Source organism: Aplysia californica, unplaced genomic scaffold (genome assembly GCF_000002075.1).
Source record: "Aplysia californica isolate F4 #8 unplaced genomic scaffold, AplCal3.0 scaffold00065, whole genome shotgun sequence".
Classification (NCBI taxonomy): domain Eukaryota; kingdom Metazoa; phylum Mollusca; class Gastropoda; order Aplysiida; family Aplysiidae; genus Aplysia; species Aplysia californica.
Window position 1 is genome coordinate 1,669,927 of NW_004797335.1, and position 17,910 is coordinate 1,687,836.

The 17,910-nt window shown below is 41.0% G+C and overlaps 1 protein-coding gene across 1 annotated transcript; it reads left to right on the forward strand.

Annotated features, from left to right (window-relative positions):
* The first annotated feature begins 39 nt into the window (after positions 1-39).
* On the forward strand, positions 40-16,680 carry LOC101858253 (EF-hand calcium-binding domain-containing protein 11). Its single transcript, XM_005093519.3, has 6 exons — positions 40-184; positions 896-991; positions 9,407-9,464; positions 10,108-10,209; positions 12,193-12,283; positions 16,487-16,680. The coding sequence occupies exons 1-6, from the start codon at positions 95-97 to the stop codon at positions 16,563-16,565; spliced, it is 516 nt and encodes a 171-aa protein (XP_005093576.1). The 5' UTR covers positions 40-94; the 3' UTR covers positions 16,566-16,680.
* The last annotated feature ends 1,230 nt before the right edge of the window (positions 16,681-17,910 follow it).

Consider the following 17,910-nt stretch of genomic DNA (forward strand, 5'->3'; position numbering starts at 1 on the left):
CTTGGTTTGGGCTTGGCCATGGAATCTCAAAATGGCGAAGCTGATCGAAATAAGTCAATGATGATGTTACCGTTTTTGTGCTAAGTTTTGGGGAATGTCAAAATTTGGAAGTCATAACTCAATGAATGTTCCATATACCAGTGTTCTATCTCTTCAGGCAAAGGAAATGCATCTAGTACTAAAGGTAATGTTTTAAATTGCCATAATTTATAGCTGACACCGTTGAGCAAAAAGTTGTTATGAGAAAACTATAAAAAGTAAGATTTTTTCAACCGGAACGAAATGTTCATTACACTAAGGCTGGTCTGCTATTTTTTGTGTGGTTTTGTGGCTGTAGAGACTAAAGCTTTCGGATAAAATGAAAATGCATGCATGCAGTCTTATGGCCTAAGAAAAGATAGGCAAATACTTTGCATTCCTTTCCACACCCCCCCCCCCCCCCCCCCCCCCCATTTAGAATCTAGATCTAGTTGAGAATGATTTTGCTTTGCCGTCCATTCAAATGGCCAACACCCCCGCCCCGGCCCCCGCCCCCTTATCAGGGCGTGTGGGATCATGCTATGAATAATGAGTATCATAACTATGACTTCATCGTATATTTTTACTCATTGAATTTTCAAGAGCTTTAAAGATGAAAATCAGCTGACATGAAGTAAAGTATAGCCTACTTTTGCTTGGGATAAGCACGGATCTACTAAGGTCTAGATCTAGACTCTGGCTGGACCAGTCACTGGGTTCAAGATAAACATAGATCTAGATCTAGATCTAGATCTAGATCTTGTCATAGTTAGAACCTGTCAAGTTTTAATTCTGCAAGTGGTAACTTGTTCTGTCCATCTTACTTGAGGAATTGATGTATTTTAAAAATATTTTTTCTTTCAAAATTATTTTGCAGACATACAATGAAGCTGATGAAGGCAGGAAAGGTTACTTAAACCATGATGATGTTAAAGTAGCAGTAATGATGCTCTTTGGTCACAAGCCTTCAAAGGTAGGTTAACAGGTTCTGCTTTTGCAGAATGTGTTACAGTCTTTTTCACGTTTTAATTTTTTACCCAGTGTACGTTAGCTCTCTCCATGCGTTCAGGAACCGTGTTTTTGTGTGAGTAAGTCTTGATTCATGGCTCTGCTTTTGATTGTATGCCCCTTCACCATCTCCCATTACAGGGATAGGATTGCAGACAGCTCGCTGTTAGTGATGGCATAAACAATGCTGACTGTTACCGAGTTTGCTTATGCTTATGCTTTCGATATAAGTGAAAAGAAAAAATACTGAGGCTGAGAACAAAATTTTTCTGTCTTTCTCTCAATGAATACTGTCAAGCTCTGATTAAGGAACACCACGGCAGTAGCTGACAGCCAGAAAAAGTCGATTTTGGTATCCAAAATCGATTTTTAGATTTTGGTATCCAACACCGATTTTTCGATTTTGGACTATTTTAGTAGAGCAATGCTTTATCGATTGGAAATATTTTCAAGCCTCTAAAACATATAAAGTGCTCACGGATGCCATGTTTGTGAACACTTTGTTGAATTAGACCAGTATGTTCCACTGAAATAAAAAGGAGAACTACAATGGCTAAGGCTAGTTTCAATTAAATGAGCTCAATCCTGAAAAATAGAAACATCTCAATGAACACCAAAATGAAAGTCCTGAAATGCTATGTTTGGTCAACCCTTCTATATGGCTGTGAATGCTGGACAATCACTAAAGACAGTGAAAATAAAATAGAAGCAGCAGAAATGTGGTTCCTTAGGAGACTGCTAAGAGTATCGTGGAAGGAAAAGAAATCAAATGAGGTAGTGCTTGGTGAAGCCCACGTGGGACGCTCAATTTTAAAAACAATCAGGAAAAGACAAATGCAGTTTTTGGGACACCTGAATAGACATAAGGGTCTTGAACATCTAGCTCTCACTGGCAAAATTGAGGGCAAGCGAGGCAGGGGTAGGCCCAGAACAACATACTTGGGGAACCTAAACAAATGGGTAACAGGGAAAGAATAGGGAAACGTTGCTTTTTTGAGAGCATCCGAGCAAAGGAATGAATGGAAAACCATGATCGCCGATGTCTGTCGCAGATCTGGCACTGGATGATGATGATGAGACCAGTATGAATTCTGTTTTTTTTTTCAGTTTTCTCAAAACTATGATTTTCTTAGGGGGGTGGGTCACCTGTACAGAGATATTTCTGTAAGTACATTTCACAGCTCAATCCCGCTTTGCATGACTGTTTCTAGATAATATGTTTGCAACGTACTAAAAGATTATTGTGATTATATTGTAATAAACTTTCTGTCAGTGTAAAAACGATTGAGAGTATCACTCTGATTTGTGATCAGTTTTTTGTCCGAGTATCGTATATGACACTAAAAGGGCAGTTACAAAAAAAGTGTGAGACTTAGGAAAGTAAATCTTTACTAGTACGTTGCTGGTTGTATACAGAAACACTGTGTTAAAATATCTAGGCTGTAGCAATTCACTCTTTTTCAGAATCCTTGTACAGAATTTGCGCGAATTTTGGTCTGTCAAACCCTTTGCATCTGAAGAATTCAGAAAATTGACAGTGAAATCATATAGGGGTATTGTGTTTCTGTTTCTTGACCCATATTGGTTATTGGGAAGCCCAGTATACTTAATTTAGAAACCAAACAAAAATGTTCACTTCAGCTGTAGGCCTACCTAGTGTCCCTTAAGAGTGTCCTGCTAGGGCTTGAATCCAGGAAGAGTAAGACACTAACAACTAAATGCCTTTAGGATAATAACAAAGAGCTGAATTGGGGATCAATATCTCAACGTGATAGTAGTTTTTTTGTTTTTTTTGTGTTTTTTTTGTTTTGGATGACTACCTCAATAATGGCTACTTTGATCTCATATTATGTAATGCACTTTCTTGTACATAGTTAATAGAGTTGCCATTTCAAAATCTAGATGAGAGAGATGAGTTGGTAGTTTTCATACAATATATTTACTGGTCGGCAACCAAAAATATAATTAACATCGTCAAGTTTCCATAAAACTTGCAATTGTTAAACCACACTATATTATACTTACTCCCGTGTGATTCTCGGGGCCCTGTCCAAGAGACAGGGGAGCAAAGAATAGGACCACTGTATCCGTACCGTGCATGTCGTAGAAGGCGACTAAGGTCGGTTGGGCAAAGGGTTAGCAGCCCTTTCCCGTAAAACAAAAACCAGCTACAAAAACATCAACAGCAAAAACTATACGACTGTCAGTTCTGGAAGATGGAGGACCTTCATCACCGAGGAGAGAAGAGAATATGGAGTGTAGAATGACGCTGGGTGGTGAAAGCCGAAAGGAAGCCACCAAGCCGAGAAACCTCCTGTCGACAAGAAGAACCACCAGACTTGGCACCTGGAATGTCCGTACAATGTTCGAGGCAGGGAAGGCACTGCATGTTGCAAGAGAGATGGAGGCCTACCAACTGGATATATTGGGTCTCTGTGAAACGAGATGGACGAATGTAGGGGAGTGCCAACTTGCTTCAGGGGAAACAGTTCTCTACTCTGGACATCTGGAGGAAAACTCGCCGCATACAGTTGGAGTAGGTATTCAGTTATCAACACACGCCAAGCGGGCTTTGATAGGATGGAAAGCAGAGGGCCCACGACTAATATCAGCTGAATTTCGTTCACAGAAGAAAGACATCAACCTTCATGTTATCCAGGGATATGCCCCCACCAATGATAAGGACCAGGATGTGAAAGAGACTTTCTACAAAATGCTACAAAATACTATTGATCAGGTTAGAAGGAAGGACATTTTGATTTTAATGGGAGACTTCAACGCTAAGGTAGGCAGTGACAATGTAGGCTTTGAGGAAATCATGGGAAAACACGGACTGGAGTCAGAAACGAGAATGGAGAACTCTTTGCAGAAATATGTGCAACAAATGGGCTCATGATAGGAGGGACTGTTTTCCCACATAAACAGATACACAAATCAACATGGGTGTCGCCAGACCAAAAAACTGAAAACCAGATTAACCACATATGTGTCAACAAGAAATTCTGGAGATCAATAAGGGATGTTAGAGTTTACAGGGGTGCAGACGTAGCTTTGGACCATCTTCTGCTCATTTCAACAATCCGACTAAAACTAAAGCGAAGACAGGGAATTGTCAATAATCATAGGTACCGGTACAACGTGAAATTTCTGAGAGAGCCATCATCAAGAGAGGAGTTTAATGTAGCAGTTTAGAACAGGTTCCAAGTGTTGGAAACACTAGGCGAGGATAGCAGCATGGAAGAAACATGTTAGGCAATAAAAGAAGGCTGGACCACTGTGTGTCAAGAGGTACTGGGGAATAGAAACGTGAGCACAAGCCTTGGATATCGGCCACCACTCTGAGGAAGATAAAAGACAAGAAAAAGAAAAAAGATCAGATAAACAGGAGCAAGACAAGAGCAGCCAAAGCAAAGGCCCAAGAAGAATACACTAAAGCAATGAAGGAGGTAAAAGTCAGCATAAGGAAAGACAGAAGAAACTATGTAGATGACCTAGCGCGCGAGGCAGAGGAAGCAGCAGGGGCAGGAAACATGAGAGGACTGTATGAAACCACCAAGAAACTTGCAGGCAGATACAAGAACGCAGATGTGCCAGTGAAGGATAAAGAGGGAAAGCTTCTCACAAATCCAGACGAACAGAAAGACCGCTGGAAGGAGCATTTCAAAGAGCTACTGAACAGACCAAGGCCAGAAGAACAGTTTGACATTCCATTAGCAGAGATTGATCTGGGGGTGAGTGAAGAAAAGCCTAGTTTAGAGGAGACCAAGGAGGCGATAAGACACCAGAAAGCAGGCAAGGCAGCCGGCCCAAATGGAATTCCCCCAGAAGTTCTCAAGGCGGATATTGACACTGCGGCAGGGATTTTTCATGGAATTATTGGCAAGATATGGGACAGCGAAGAATTTCCACAGGATTGGAGAGAACGATTGCTCGTGAAACTACCCAAGAAAGGAGACCTGCATGAGTGTAAAAACTACAGAGGAATCATGCTCCTGTCCATTCCTGGGAAGATTTTAAGTTGTATCATACTGGAAAGACTGAAGGAAGCCGTGGATGCAAAACTAAGAGAGGAGCAGGTAGGATTTCGTAAAAAGAGATCATGTACAGATCAGATTGCAACTTTCAGGATAATAGTGGAGCAGTCCACAGAGTGGAACTCTTCCCTGTACGTTAACTTTGTTGACCACGAGAAAGGTTTTGACAGCCTAGATAGGGACTCAATATGGAAGCTCATGCGCCAGTACGGAATACCTGACAAGTTCGTGAGATTGATCTAGAAGATGTATGAGGGAATGAGTTGCAGTGTCTTACTTGGAGGTCAGCGGACAGACTCGTTTGAAGTTAATATAGGAGTGAGACAGGGATGCCTGCTATCGCTTTTCTCTTTTTATTAGCCGTGGATTGGATAATGAGACAGACAACATTGGGACAATGCAGTGGCATTCAGTGGACCCTTTCCAATCAGCTGGAAGACTTGGACTTTGCAGGCGACTTGGCACTTCTTTCTCACAGTTGAGCCCAGATGCAACAGAAAACAGATCGCCCCAGGACCTTCTCCCGTAGTGTTGGACTCCATATTCACACGGATAAAACGAAAGTTCTACTAATGAATGTAGCCGACGTTCCTATCACACTGCAAGGGGCACCATTGGTGGATGTTGAATCCTTTTCCTACTTGGGAAATGTCATCAACAAGGCAGGGGGAACAGACGAAGACATCAAGGTCAGAATCCAAAAGGCAAGAGCAGCTTTCATCATTCTCAGGAATATATGGATGTCTAAGAAAATGGGATTGAACACCAAGCTGAGGATCTTCAAAACAAACGTGAAGACTGTTCTACTGTATGGTTCAGAGACATGGAGGCTCACAGCATCAGCAGCAAGGAAACTGCAGAGCTCCGTAAATGGATGCCTACGAAGGATAGTGGGGATCAAGTGGTATGATCGAGTCACTAATGCTCAGCTGTGGGAGAGAACAAGCCAAAGGCCAGTAAAGGAAGACATACAGGTAAAGAAATGGAAATGGATTGGACACACCCTGACGAGACCCCCGTCAAGCATCATCAGGCATGCTTTAACGTGGAACCCACAAGGAAAACGTAAGAAGGGAAGACCAAAGATGACATGGAGGCGAGCGGTACAAGCAGAAATTGAAAAAGCGGGGACAACATGGAAACAGATAGAAAAGGATGCTCAGGACAGGCTTCGCTGGAGTAATGCTGTTGATGGCCTGTGCTCCACTAGGAGTTAAAAAGGGCAAGAGAGAGAGATATTATACTTAAGCTATTTATTGTTCAAATACAATGAAGTCCATGCAAACCAAAATCTGCAGGACTGCGAGATGTTCTTTGGTTTAGCCATGTTTTCAGTTTAGAGAGGGTTGCTTAAATGGTAATGTATAGTTTTGGAATGCCATGCTTGTGGCAAGTTTCATTTGAAAATTTTTAAAAAAAATAATCTACCTCATCTGAACTGTAATCGTGGTTTTTCTTAAACATTGTCAGCTTGCTTAATCAGTCGCACAGAGCAGATGAAAGAGTAGATTAGCATTTTTATGTGTGTGTGTGTGTGTTAAACATAGGCACACAGTGCACTGGCAATGCTTCTGTCTGATCTACAATCAAAACGCATGCGCGTTCTCATGTCTCTTTCTCCTGTTTTGTTATCTTGAAGTGTGTAAGACATGATGATTTATGTAACATAAGGATTGTTTGTGAAGCTTTAGTTGGCATAATCCTGAAAATTCATTTTCGACGTAGAAATGTGAGCATTTCTGCTTATCAATCGTTTTTTTACAATGTCAAAGAAGGAAAAATATTGGTGGGGCTATTATTTTCTTTCGGTTTACCATCGTTTTGTATTCAACTTTCATCTGTGTAAGCAGACTCCATTATAAGGCTACTCATAATAAGTCTATTAAATGCCTTTGCTGCCAATGTAATGTGTGTTGCACCCTCACAGTGGGGACATACAAGCCCAGACCACCCAACATTACATGAGCACATTGAAATGTACTGAAGCGCGAGCATGTGTTTAACTTGAGTCAGGGGATTATCACAGAGGAAGAGATAGGCCAGGATGCTTTTAAAATGCAGGAGTCGCCTACCCATCAATAGAATGACCAAGATAGTGTGGTTTGATGGTTTGGCCACATTGTTTATTTTCTATTCTTCAAGCATCAATATTCAATGTGTTCTGATTCTCATACTGTTACCAAAATTTGTTATTGCAAGTTTTATTATTTCATTAAATTATTTAGAGATGTGAGTAAAGAGAAAATAGGAGGAGTAAAGTACAGTGGAGTCCACTTATAACGAGTCCGGAAAAAACGAGAAGTCTGTTATAAAGACACTATTCTAAAACCCCGTTTTTTTCTCTTCTTTACCTTTGTAAATAAAATACTGCTATAGCGCAATCAGACAAACACGCGAGTCGGTTATAGCGGATTATTGCTGCTGCTGTAACCAGTGAAAGAGCCAATTATAAATAATGTAAAACCTCGCCAGTTGAGAAATGTGTTGGTGAACTGGAGAAACAAAGAATGAGAGAGCCCACGTGTGCCAACAATGAAGGCCGGAGCGACTGAGTAGGGAGGGTGTAGCATGTGCAGACAAGCAGAATGCTTCGCGTGATAGGCCAGCGTAAGTCTAGTTTAGATTATCTAGGCCTATCATGTCTGTCACTTCTCCGATGAGGGGATGGAGAGGTCACAGCAATGTGATGGATGGAGCCAATGTGTGACCTGCGCAAGCTGACGGAATGCACCACAGGATGGGGGTGGGGTGGGGTGGGGGAAAACACAGCGGGCGAGTAAGCCCAGAGCTCTTTCTTTCTGATCGCCAACTCCGAGCTGTCAGTCCACATCGCCAGATCTAGCGCTAGAGAAACAAACCTGATTCGATTTTTGATCTAGTAAGACCTAGAGGTCATGTTGAAACAAAATCATCATCAGGGGAGATAGCAAAAGGAAATAAACAGAACACCAAACTCATAGATCAGGCCTACTTTACAGTTTCCCTTGAATTTATTACTGATTACTGGATCCCATATAGCGAGAATCCTGCTATAACGGACATTTTGCTCCGGTTCCCTTCCTCTTGTTATAACAGGATTCCAGTGTATTGTCTCCTTAATCCCGGGTTCACAGTATTCCAGTTTTATTTGTTTTAGAAATGGATCCCATTGTCCTACTATGTAAAGTGATAGTTGCTAAGCTAGCTCAGAGGCTCAGACTCCAGTATTGACATTTTGTTGCTTTTTCTGTATTATTAGTTCATTATTTGGTATCATTTTTTTTCAAAGAGATCATTATGTTTAATATCTAGAGACAAAAATGTTACAAGTGGAGTTTTGTTATTTCTACCAAGGTTTCGTAATTCCTATAAATGTTACTTATGCGGATTTACAATCATCACTTAATTAAGCCCAGCTATTTCTCACATTGATATTACTTAACTTCTGGAACGAGTGTATGTTTGTTGATGTATTTGTTAAGTTTTAACTCAGTGGCCCTACCTAGTCCTTGATCCTTTTCTGCCTCCCGTCTTTTCCCCCACCCCTTGAGATTCAAGAATGCTCATTGGTTTTGTTCAGTAAGGTAATCAATGTATTGGCCAAATGCCAGCATGTCCTCTAGTACTTGTACTACTTGTAGGGGCATTTTCTTCTATTTTTACCATGTACATTCAACAACAAATCCTCGTTTTTATTTATCATTGTCTCTGTCTAATCATGCACATGTAAGTACATGTAGGCCTACTATGTAACCCTACTGTTTCTTTTAGACCTGTTTTTTTTTTTTTCTTTGGTAAGTGTTTTATGGCGCTCGCAACTGCATAAGGTCATATGAGCACCCGAGACACATTAAACATTTTCATTTGGTAGGAAATTTTGAATTTTGCCTGGGTGGCGGCTGAAGCCTACTCTTGTTGATTTTAGACCGCCGAGGGATCTTTAAGGTGTGCAACTTGCACACAGGACCTCCGAGATTGTTCATACTTGTCCGAGAAGGCTAGGTGTAGATCTTTCCTACCAGAAGAACAGGGGTGTGGCTTAAAGACAGCAGTAAGAAGGAACCAAGGAGTAGCAGTAGAAAGGGTGCAGAAAGAGTCAGGAGCCCCGAGGAGGGGGGCAAAGGAGGTGTGGGGGTGGGAGCAGAAAGTGGAGAAGAAAGCAGAAGACAGAACATTGCTAGAGAGCTGGAAAGAAGGTGAAAGGAGACAATTTTAGAGAAGAAAATTGTTTGGTTGCTTCCCGGATTCGAACACGGTACTTTTGAATGAGCGGCAAACACCTTAACCTCTAGGCCACGAGAGCCCCCTTAGACCTGTTTATTTCACCTCGAAATGTCAAGTAAATACTTAACATTTCTTTATTTCAGTCGGAAGTTCTGCAGATTATGTCAACTTATGGATCAGAGCAGAGTTCTGGAGAGAGAGGTCTGTTTGCCCTAGATTTTTGTAAAAAAAAAATTTCAAATATTATATAGTACGTATAATTAGGTAGAGTTGAACCCTGTTATACCGCCAACATTGGTACAAGCATGAAATTGGTGGTATAGTCGGGATGGGGGTATGACAGGATCGGCTCATGGTCATGGGTGGAATTGATTTATTAAATTTCCCACTTAATGGGCAAAACGCTTGTTCAGTTTAATCGACAAAAATGGCTTTTTGATCAAGTAGGGCATTGATCACTTGCCAACATTGACTGTCATAGTCAAACTATTCAAACAAATGCCAAACTTTATCTTTTTCTCCTTTGGAAAGACAGCAAGCTAAAGACTGAAAAGAATGAAATAAACTATTTCTATTTTGATTCAGTCAAACTTACATGTTAAGTTAAGCATCATAGCAGCATTAATTTGTGATACTACTGCAATATAAAAACAAGCGTCATTTTCAATTTTTTAATGTTGCGGTTTTGCATTTGTTATATTTAGGCTTTTGGAAGAATGTTATTCTGGATAAAACTCGAATCAGCAATGACAGGGTGTGAATGTATATTGTTTCATTTTAATTTTTAAAGATAACTCAGATGAATGTTTATTTATCGACTTCCTTCCTTTTCTGTTTCTCATAGGTCTAAGCTTAGCTCAATTTACAGAAGCAGTCAAGCCAAAATTTGCAGCAGTTGATGAAGATGAGCAGATAAGAAGCACTTTCTTGGCATTTGATAAAAATTGTAAGTATTGATGTTTGTTTGGTTTTCTCATGTATAATTCTAGAATGCTTTTTGAATTTCTTTAACTCAAGGAATAAATGGAACTTTAGTACAAAAGACCAAAGATGCTACTGAAGGTCTTACATGAAAGCTAATCTGTAAATCCCACATTGTTGCTGTGAATCTTAACAGTATAAATATCATGTTACTATTACAGTCGAACCGCATTACACTGCCAACCTTGTGACAAGCATGAAGTTCGCGGTATAGCAGCCTTTAACAGGGTTTAATGCTGTTTTCTGTTATGTAACGCTGACTGCCCAGCCTCAAAGAAAATAATTCTGCCATGACAAGATAAAGAACAATATTATAACGAGTTATCTCCCTTTGTACGAAACCATGAGATGGCCATCAGGCATAGAATGGTCCTGTCAGGCTGTAGGATGGGCAAGGAGGGAGCAAATCGACTACAAGCCCTAGCTCGCAGAATCATGTGTGAGAGAGAGGCCGATTATACTGCACAGTTGTCTTGTGGATGCCATGCGCCATGTGTAGTGTGTACCTCTGGCAGCCAATTTGCTGGTGGTGTTATGAGACAAATTTACCTTATATTTGTAAAGACAGTATAAATCAAGCAGTTGACAGATGGTGATTTAAGAGGCTTATATAGTAGGGTTGGGTCGGGCTCGCAAAATTAGCGTCCGCAAGTAACAAACTACTCGTTGGCACTACCCGCAAACGAGCGGACGGGTAACGAACCGTCCGTTGTGAAGAGTAGTTCGCTACTCGCTACTCGCTACACATCGGGCGAGCGGGCGGACGGGCGGACCGAGAGACTCCGTGCATTCAAGCGGGCGGACGGACGAACGGGAACGACTCCTTCCATTGCCTACAACTTACAACCCCCCCCCCCCCCCCAAAAAAAATTTTTTAAAAAGTTTAAAAACACCCTCCTCGCCCAAATTTGGTGTAAATGTGAATTGGCGGAAATTTCCGCCCCCCCCCCCCCCCCGGCCTTTGCGATAATTGGAACGTACACGGTGTCCCCCACGCACGAGGTGAAAGGTTACACACATAGTACTACGTCACCAGCCTCTCTCACTCCCTGTGGCACAGCTAGTGGTTTGAAACATCAGGCCTAATTAACAAACAATAGACGATGGGTCTAATCTCGTGTCGAGTATCTCGTCTGCTAGAGTTCGTCCGTTCGCCCGCCTGCCCAGTGAATAAAATTGTGGAGCGGACCCAAAAAACGAACTGACTTGAGGCTTGAGGTCCGCAGTCCGCTCGCTGAGAGAGTCAAATTGTGGAGCAGAACCAAAAAACGAACTGTTTTGAGGTTCGAAGTTCGCTCTCATGGCCGTCTGTTACCCGTTCGCTCTGACTGAGTCCGCGAGTAACGAACCCGTCCGTCCGCTCGCCCCAACTCTATTATATAGTACGTTAATATAGGCGTTTCTTTCATGATTTAGTGCACTATAAAAAATCTGGTGCAGGGGCGTGCAGTTTGACATATTACATGGTGATAAGGTATTTTTTACTTTTTTTTTAGATTTGCCATTTCTTCTTCATAGACAGTGAAGTTTGATATAGATTGTGTTTTCATGATTTCAAGGATTTCGAGAGAAAAAATTCCAGTCAAAATTCTGACTTCGCTATGAATGTTTCTAGAGATGACTGTGCCTCTTGGTTCATTGGTTTGAGTTGTATGACTGATGCTATCTGGAGTCTTGAATACATTTCCTTATACGCGTCCATTGTTATGAAAGGGACACAAATGTATGTGTACATGTTCAGCTGAACATTAACAGTTTACAAGAATATTATTTGGTTGGGTTCAAGCTGAGTATTCACAGGACAACTTTTTTCTTTTTGTTAGATGGAGATTATTGTTTGGATACTGTTCAATGTGATAAAATGTCAATAATATTGTTTGTTTGCTGACTCTGTCACTGTCTCCTTTGTTCTTTCTTCATATTTATCAGTCACATTTTTCTCCCACAGGTCGGGGATTTTTATCCAAGGAAGATGTGAAGAGTGTCTTCCAGCAAGTGTGTCCTCATTTCCCAGAGCACCAGGTGGAGCTTGCATTCAAGTAAGGCCCATGTTATTATCATTCCTTTTCTCTGCTGTATGTCTGTATGCTGGCTCTCTCATCTCTCCTGTAACTGTACACTTGCACATGCTCCTGTCTCCGTATGTTTGCTCTCTTCTCTCTCTCTATCTGTACAATGTCATTCTTCTCTCTATGTAGTTTTATACTCTGGTACCCTCCTCTTTTCTTTCAATCTGTAGGCTGATTGTGATACTCACCTCTCCCCGCATTATCTCTTAATCGTCTTTTTCCTCTCTATCAGTGCTCGGCCACTCTTCTCTCTTCTCCGTGTAGACAGTGAGCCCTGGCCATAACTGGACCACCAGGACTGACGTGATACCCCTCTGATAGTGAAACCTGTTATAGATGGGGATAAAGTTTACATGCACCTTTACTATTGATTGATGAATGGAATTGTTTTAATTACCGCTCATAGTATCATAGATTACTTTCGGTACCACTTATCTAGCGGTTATTGCCCCTCTATCTTTTTCAATGATAAATTTTTGTCTCGTCTTTATCTTCCGGCTGTGTTTGTGGATCTCCAACAAGCCTACGATAGAGTGTGGAGGAAAGGACTACTCTTAAAACTGCAGAACATGGGAATCAAGGGAAACATGTACTCCTGGATTAAATCATTCTTACAGATAGACTTATCCAGACCCAGATGGATGAAACCCTATCTTCAAAAGCAGTACTGGAGGAAGGACTCCCACAGGGATCTTCTATCAGCTGTACCTTATTCCTTGTCTTCCTCAATGATGTTTCAGATGTTCTCAAAACAGAAAAAGCCCTTTTTGCTGACGACCTGGTCCTTTGGCACACTGGAAACTCGACAACAATAAGCAGACGAAGACTACAAGATGATCTAAATTCCCTAGGAACCTATTGCCGTCTATGGAAGATGAAAGTAAATTGTGAAAAAACTGTCTACTCTGTTTTTACAAGAAGCTATAACCTTGCAAATGCAGAAATCCCTCTCAAAATAGATGGTAACAACTTGAAAAAGGAGAATAACCCAGTGTATCTTGGAGTACAACTTGACAGCAAGCTCAACCTGAAACAACACACCAACAACCTTAGGAAGAAGGCTATGAAGAGACTTAATCTCATCAAACGACTTGCCAGTACCAACTGGGGATCAGACAAGAACACCTTGAGAGGCCTCTATTTGGGATATATCAGAGCTGTTTTTGATTATAATCTTGTTCTACAAAACATTTGCAGTAAAACTCCAAAGAACTCGATGGACACCATCCAAAACCAAGCTCTTCGTCTTATCTCTGGCGGAATGAGATCCTCACCGACTGCGGCCTGTGAAATCCACACAAATATTGAGCCATTAGAAACTCGAAGAAAACGGGCAGTTTTAGAAATATATGAAAGATCTAAAAGGCTAGAAAATAACCACCCTAATAGAGTCCTTGTTGACAAGTGGAAACCTAATCAAAGACTAAAAAATACAAAATCTGTACTTGACCCTGTTCTCAATCTCCAAGAAAAACATCACCTCCCTGAAAGACGAGAACCTCTGGAAAGAGTTCCCTCAACTCTCCCACCACATCTCACCATAGCAAAGCCAGAAATTAGGAAAACACTTTTGGACAAGAGCAATTAAAACACATATCCTGTAGCACTAAAACATTCTGCCCTTGAAACAATTGATTCCTATCCACCAACATGGATCCACTCATACACTGATGGATCTGCCTTTTAGGCAACAATCAAAGCTGGATATGGGTCAGTGATCAACTTGCCCAGTGGGGAAAAAAAAGAAGTCTTCAACTCCAGCGGGTCCTTCTGCTCCAATTTCATTGCCGAACAACAGGCTATCACCAACACAGCAAACTACATCAACTACTTGTTTGACACTAACCCACTTGCTACCACAGACATCGTTATATTTACAGACAGCCTTTCAACACTAGAGACACTTGAGAGTGGGACTGATGTGAACAAAGATATTGCATTTGATTTGGAGTCTACATAACTTGATAAGTGGGCACCACGTCAGAGTAGTCCTACAATGGATTCCTGCCCACACTGGGATACCGGGAAATGAAAGAGCTGATGCTCTGGCAAAGAAAGGAGCTAGTCTCCCTCAGCCTGAAATTCCTACAAATCACACCACCTGCTGCCAAATGATCAAGTCAAACCTCAAGGAAGAGTGGATGAATGATTGGGCCACAGGTACGACAGGAAGGAGGATGTATGGCCACATGAATAAACCACTGGTCAAAGATCCAATCAATGAGTTGAGGAGGGGAGATCAATCCATAATCTTCCAACTTAGAACACAACATGTAGCCTACCCCTCAACCCAACCGAATTGGAGTAAAGCAGTCTGCTGCCTACCCACTATGTGACTACCCCTCAGAGACAGTGGAACATCATCTGTTTTTCTGTAGAAAACTAACTGATTTAAGGGGATGTTTTCTTCCCAAGCTACCCCACACATCTAATTGCCTCAACTCCTCAAGACAACAGTTAGAACAAACATGCAACTATTACCGAATGGCATCATGCAGAAGAGTTAACGCTCAGATGCTACTGGATCGCTAACAACAACAACAACTTTATCTTCCCTTTTTTTTCGAATCTATTATTCTTAGTCTAATGGAGATAACCAGTTGTAATTTGAGATGCATGGGTAACTATAATAATTTCAATTATAAATGTAGAGCAAATTCATGTTCTACAGTCTATAGTATGCACTGTGTGCTTTTCAACCATTTATAAATAAAATTTACACAGTTAAGAAAAAAACCACACATAGATCTGTGGCAGATCTAATGCCTAGTGTCTATTATTCATTCAGTCATATTATTCCTGTAAAAAGTCTCCACCACCTGAAAGGGATACAGACCAAGGCCACACTAAGTCATTGACTAGATTTGTATCGATACCATTCAGCTTTTCCCATCCATCCCCTACACACACGTTATGACACATCATAAAATGTGCAAGCAATCAACTTCCCAGGTTTACTGTGGGCCATGTAGGTTCAAATTGCCATGTTGGATTTTGTTTTGCTTCATTTGATTTTTTCTGCCTTCTTGTCCATTTGTTTTCAATAGGATTATGTCAGTGTTGTAGCCGAGCGTGTCTGCCCAAACTTATTTATACATTATAAGAGACCGGACTCATGGATTTATTATAAGCCTGCTAAAGTAGGAATCCTGTTAAAACTTTGGCCCTCTCCTCTGTTTGGTGGCTGGCACACTCTTCACTTCTTCAATGTGACTATGTGTGTATCCAGGCGCTCTCCTCTCTCTTTTTATAGACCTGTAAACTGGCAATCTCTTCTCTCAAGTCTATTTCTTGACCCTTTCCTCTCTCTTTATAGTAGATCTGTTGCCACTGCATAAGGTCATGTGCGCGCACAGGACACATAAAACATTTTTCAGTTGTTAGGAAATTAAAAATTTTGTCCGGGTGGCGGCCGAAGCCTACTCTTATCGATTTTGGACCACCAAGGGATCTTTAATGTGTGCAACTTGCACACGGGACTGCCGGGATTTTTTGCCCTTGTCCGAGAAGACTAGGTGTGGATCTTTCCTACCAGAGGATCAGGGGTGTGGCTGAAAGACAGCAGTGAGAAGGAGCCAAGGAGTAGCAGTTGAAAGGCGGCAGAAAAGAGTCAGGAGCCTAGAGGATGGGGCAAAGGAGGTGAGGGGGTGGGGGTAGAAAGTGGAGACGAAAGCAGACGACAGAACATTGCTAAAGAGCAAGAAAGGAGGTGAAAGGAGACAAGTTTTAGAGAAGAAAAATTTTTGGTTGCTACCCGGATTTGAACGAGAAGCCTTTGAATGAGAGGCGAACACCTTAACCTCTAGACCACGAGAGCCCCTCTTCTCCTAGGTCTGTATGCTGGCACTCTACCCTATGTTTGTATACTGGCACTTTCCTCTTGCCTCTATATCTGGTATGCTGGCATTCTTTTCTCTCTCATTATGTATGTCATCATGATTATTTAAATTTTATACAAATGAATGCTCTTTTACAAGCTAGCAATGCTAACTTTACATGTATATCACACACACACAAATGTTTACACATTTAATTCAGTCTTTGTTAAAATTAAAAATTGGAATTGATGAAATATGATAGAGAGGGGACACAACTTACATCTTAGGATGAATTCATGTTCTACGTAAGCCTAGATCTATGTTTAATTTTAAAACATTTTTTGTCTTTTTTCAGAGAACTTGATCGAGACTCTGATGGAAGAATAAGCTACAAGGACTTTGATTTTATGATGAAATTCAATAATTTGTCTTGACATTACCTAATTTATGATTTAGTTTTTTTTTATAGATCTAACTACTGTGATATTAGATTTATTATTGTACACATGCTTTTCTTTCTTAGTGAATAAACATATTTTTATATTTAAATCATTCTCAGTTTTAAAATTCATCTACTAAGAAGAGTGACATGTATGTCGTCGATGACACAGACAACCAATAACAAGGTTGAGGAGAACAGTACAGTGACTTTTGTTATGTAATTTTAGGTGTTTACGCCCATCAGTACTGCTTTGATCATGTAAGAGGTGGGCGCTTCAACCCTGCCTGTCAGGGTCAACCAGAGCTGAGGGGGACACATTCTAGCACACAGATGGAGATGAAAAAAACCCAAAAACAAACCCTCATCACCTAGGAATTGAACTTAAATCTTCTGCTTAGGACAGTGAAGCTAAGTGCCTGACTGCTATACCACATGGTGCTAGAGGTGACTATTGTTTTTGCTGTTCTTTTAGTACGTACTTACTGCAAACAGCCGCTTGTGCTAAATTTGAGCATTTTAACGGCCTGTCAATGGTTATGTAATATGTGTGTTTTTAAGAAATGTTTGAAGTTCCACATTGCTTGATGTGACTAAAGGTAGAGTTTTTTTTTTACATATTATCATGATTCAAGCTTGCACTTATTCTGACTGCTAGTTTGATCCACTTATTATTTTAAAAAAAATTTTTTCAGAAAGTTTTACGGCACTTGCAACACAATAAGGTCATATAAGTGCCGAAGATTAGAGGTGTTATAAGAGAGTAACAAACATAAAAAAGGAGGAGAAATAAAGACGAGTTGTTTGATAGGAAGGAAGGAGCAAATCACACCAGAGCACCCGCCAACCACCCACATAGCTTTTTTGGTGCATTTGGATGAGTTAGAAGATCAAAGGTATTGACTTGCAGAGTATGCACAAGGTTATAAAGTGGAGTCCACAATTATAACGAGTCCTGAAAGAACGTGAAGTTTGTTATACAGACACTATTCTGAAACCCTGTTTTTTTTCCTTCTTTATCTTTGTAAATAAAATACATGTACTGTTATAGCGCAGTCAGACAAACACACGAGACGGTTCTAGTGGAATGTTTATATTTATGTAAAATCTCGCCAGTTGAGAGACTTGTTAGTAATCTAGCGAAACAAAGAATGGGGGAGCCCACGTGTGCCAACAGTGAAGGCCGGAGCGAATGAGTGGGGAGGGTGTGGCATGATTAGTCTAGATTAGCTAGGCCTACCATGCCTCTCACGGGGCGGGGGGGCATGCAGTGGATTCCACAATCCAGTACATAGCATTTTTCGTTCTTTTTCATACGACAGAAAAGACAGAAAATAAAT

Excerpts from the sequence above, each read along its gene's own strand:
- LOC101858253 (XM_005093519.3), top strand. The coding sequence starts at position 95 with ATGTCAAAATTTGGAAGTCATAACTCAATGAATGTTCCATATACCAGT. Across the intron at positions 992-9,406 it reads TTGGTCACAAGCCTTCAAAG|TCGGAAGTTCTGCAGATTAT; the intron begins GTAGGTTAACAG and ends TCTTTATTTCAG. Across the intron at positions 12,284-16,486 it reads CAGGTGGAGCTTGCATTCAA|AGAACTTGATCGAGACTCTG; the intron begins GTAAGGCCCATG and ends GTCTTTTTTCAG.